Raw genomic sequence first — 2,493 nt, 5'->3', positions numbered from 1 at the left:
TTAAAAATAAGTGAATTTAATTTTTCAATTAAAATTTTATTAAATTAATAAAATATATTTCTAATAAAAGTATAAAATACAATTAATTTAGTTGAGTTAATTTTGTTTTATTTACAATTTTTTTTAAAATATTTTTCTTTGAGAAAAAAAATATTTATGTGATTTCTTTTTTACAATTTTCTTTTAAAAAAAGGACAGACAAGGCACGTTTCGAAACATTTTCATTTTTTTTATTTTTATTTTACAAAACTTTACAGTACAAAATTTTATTTGCTCCATTTTCTTTCATTTTCTTTTATTTTTAAGAAAAATCTTTTCACGATATATATGTATATAAAAATTCATTGTTAAATCAAAATAATTATAAAAATATATAAAAGCAAATGAGAAATTAATTAACATCTTTTTTTTTCTCCCCCTTTTTAATAAATACTAATTACTTTTCTGAGGATTGTCATAATTAGCCGAGATAATATAGCATAAATTATACTTTACAACACTCATACACGATACAATGCACTTCTAAGTGCTCTAACTAGACATATGCCACCTCATTAAGAAGCTTTTAAAGATGTTTTCAAAATCTTTTGATATGTTAAAGGATCGACAGCTTATTATAGAGTACTTTAGCTGAAAGATACTTCATAATTTAGTGGTGTATCACTTGTATATAACTGAGCAGATGCTCTCCAAGCCTGAGATAAAGGTTAGTTAAACCCCCCTTTTCTAACTCTTTCTAATCACACAATATCGAATCTTTTCACTGGTCCCTAAAGTACAATTAATAATCTACTTGAATAATTATTATCGCATTTGGCAACTCTTAGTTGATGTCAAAAGATTTTTCTTTAATTTCTGCATATTCTCCAATAAGATATTATTATCTGGCTCCAAATTAAAAGCCTTCTGGTAATGATATAACGCTTCGCTGTAATTACCCTATTAGCAAAGAAAGTATTGAAAGAATTTTTTTACACCTCAACATATAGAATAATCAGTCAATGCATTAATAATCTCTATTTTTATCTTTATAATATATTACCTGTAAATGCTGTATAACTGCCAAATTGATGTGAGCGTGTGATAAATTTGGATCCATGTTTAAAGCTGTAGAGTAACTCTGTAATTAAAAATATCTCACGTAAAAAATTACAGGGTTTTTTTTTATTCATAATATACATATATATTGATTTTTAAAACAGAGTTTTATGTCATAGCAATATAGGAAAAGGTAAAGCTACCTGTGCTGATGCTTCCAAATTCTTCATATCTTTCAATATATCACCGTGGTAGCTGTAAAGTTGTGCACACTTCTTATCACTCTTACCACACAAAGTCAATGCTTTGGAGATATACTTGAGAGCCTTTGTATAAAGAAGAAAAAAAGCAAAACAGATATTAGACTTCGAGAATAGTAACACGAAGAAAATTCTATATTTTATGTCTTGTTTTTTATTACTTTTTACAGATATTTTAATAACAAACCCGTGTTAAATTAATGAAAATGTAAGAAAGGAATGTTTTAATATTCGAAATAAATGCAAATTTATAAATAATTAGTTATAAAATATAAATTTTTTAGCTAAAAATGCTGGAATAGTACTGGAATGCAATAAATCACGAATTGTAGATAATAATTCTATTATTGCCTATCGAACTTCTATGAAAGGTCAAATATATTTTTGGAACAATATTCCATTAAATACATTCAAATAACACATTGTCGATCAATAATAAACACGCACAACTCATTTAATTTCGTCGCGATTAAGGGAATTTTTAATTTTAAATAACAGTTCCGTGAAATTGTTTAAATTCCAATAATTACAACGATTAGTAGTTTACTGTAATTTAAAGTAAGACAAATTATCTCTTAGCATTTTTTTTTGATAAAATCCTGCAACTTTCCCGAGTTGATGATCCAACCATTGACAATCTCCATTGACAAAATTTATTATAGGTGTATACGTAATTTTTATCGTTATTAAACGGTTCTTTTAATACTTTTAAGAATAATTATTACGTAATTTTATCAACTGAAACTACAAAACCGGATATAAAGGTATATTAGCTAAGTTAAGAAGTTAGTAGCCTAAATGAAACATTTTAAAGAGAAAATAGGTACTACATTTATAGCTAATAAAATTACATGGCAAAATATAATAAAACAAGAAAGATCAATCTTTTAGCCTTAGGTAATTAACATCTTTCACTTCATCATTGACGATAATTTTGCGTCAAACTTGCACAATGCATCATATCAATAAGGTCGCCTGATGATCCTAAAAGTTTGGACTCTTCTGCTGATCGTTCCCTAGAGAATTTTCGAATGAACTCTCCAGTAATAAACTATCACCGATCTGCATTCATTATTCAACAAGAACCCAGTTGATTGTCGTTGGGAATTAGGGAATAAAACTGACGTCAATTTTTACATATTTCAAATCGTGACGAAACTTCGTTATGACGAAATGAACTGTCAACTTTCATACA

At 26.7% G+C, this 2,493-nt stretch overlaps 1 protein-coding gene across 1 annotated transcript in view; it reads right to left on the bottom strand.

The window, feature by feature from the left end:
• Positions 1-372: 372 nt before the first annotated feature.
• The window catches only part of LOC111613371 (transmembrane and TPR repeat-containing protein 1-like), a 29,712-nt gene continuing 27,591 nt past the window's right edge, over positions 373-2,493 (bottom strand). The window contains exons 13-16 of the mRNA XM_023354718.1: positions 1,927-2,003; positions 1,242-1,364; positions 1,043-1,120; positions 373-939 (exon numbers count right to left, since the gene is read on the bottom strand). Of these exons, the coding sequence (XP_023210486.1) occupies positions 805-939; positions 1,043-1,120; positions 1,242-1,364; positions 1,927-2,003 (413 nt within the window). The 3' untranslated portion in view covers positions 373-804. The remainder of the gene's footprint in view (positions 940-1,042; positions 1,121-1,241; positions 1,365-1,926; positions 2,004-2,493) is intronic.

The sequence above is a fragment of the Centruroides sculpturatus genome, unplaced genomic scaffold (assembly GCF_000671375.1).
Source record: "Centruroides sculpturatus isolate CEXI.00-Female unplaced genomic scaffold, Cexi_2.0 scaffold1929, whole genome shotgun sequence".
Taxonomy (NCBI): Eukaryota; Metazoa; Arthropoda; class Arachnida; order Scorpiones; family Buthidae; genus Centruroides; species Centruroides sculpturatus.
This window is presented reverse-complemented; position numbering and strand designations above follow the sequence as displayed.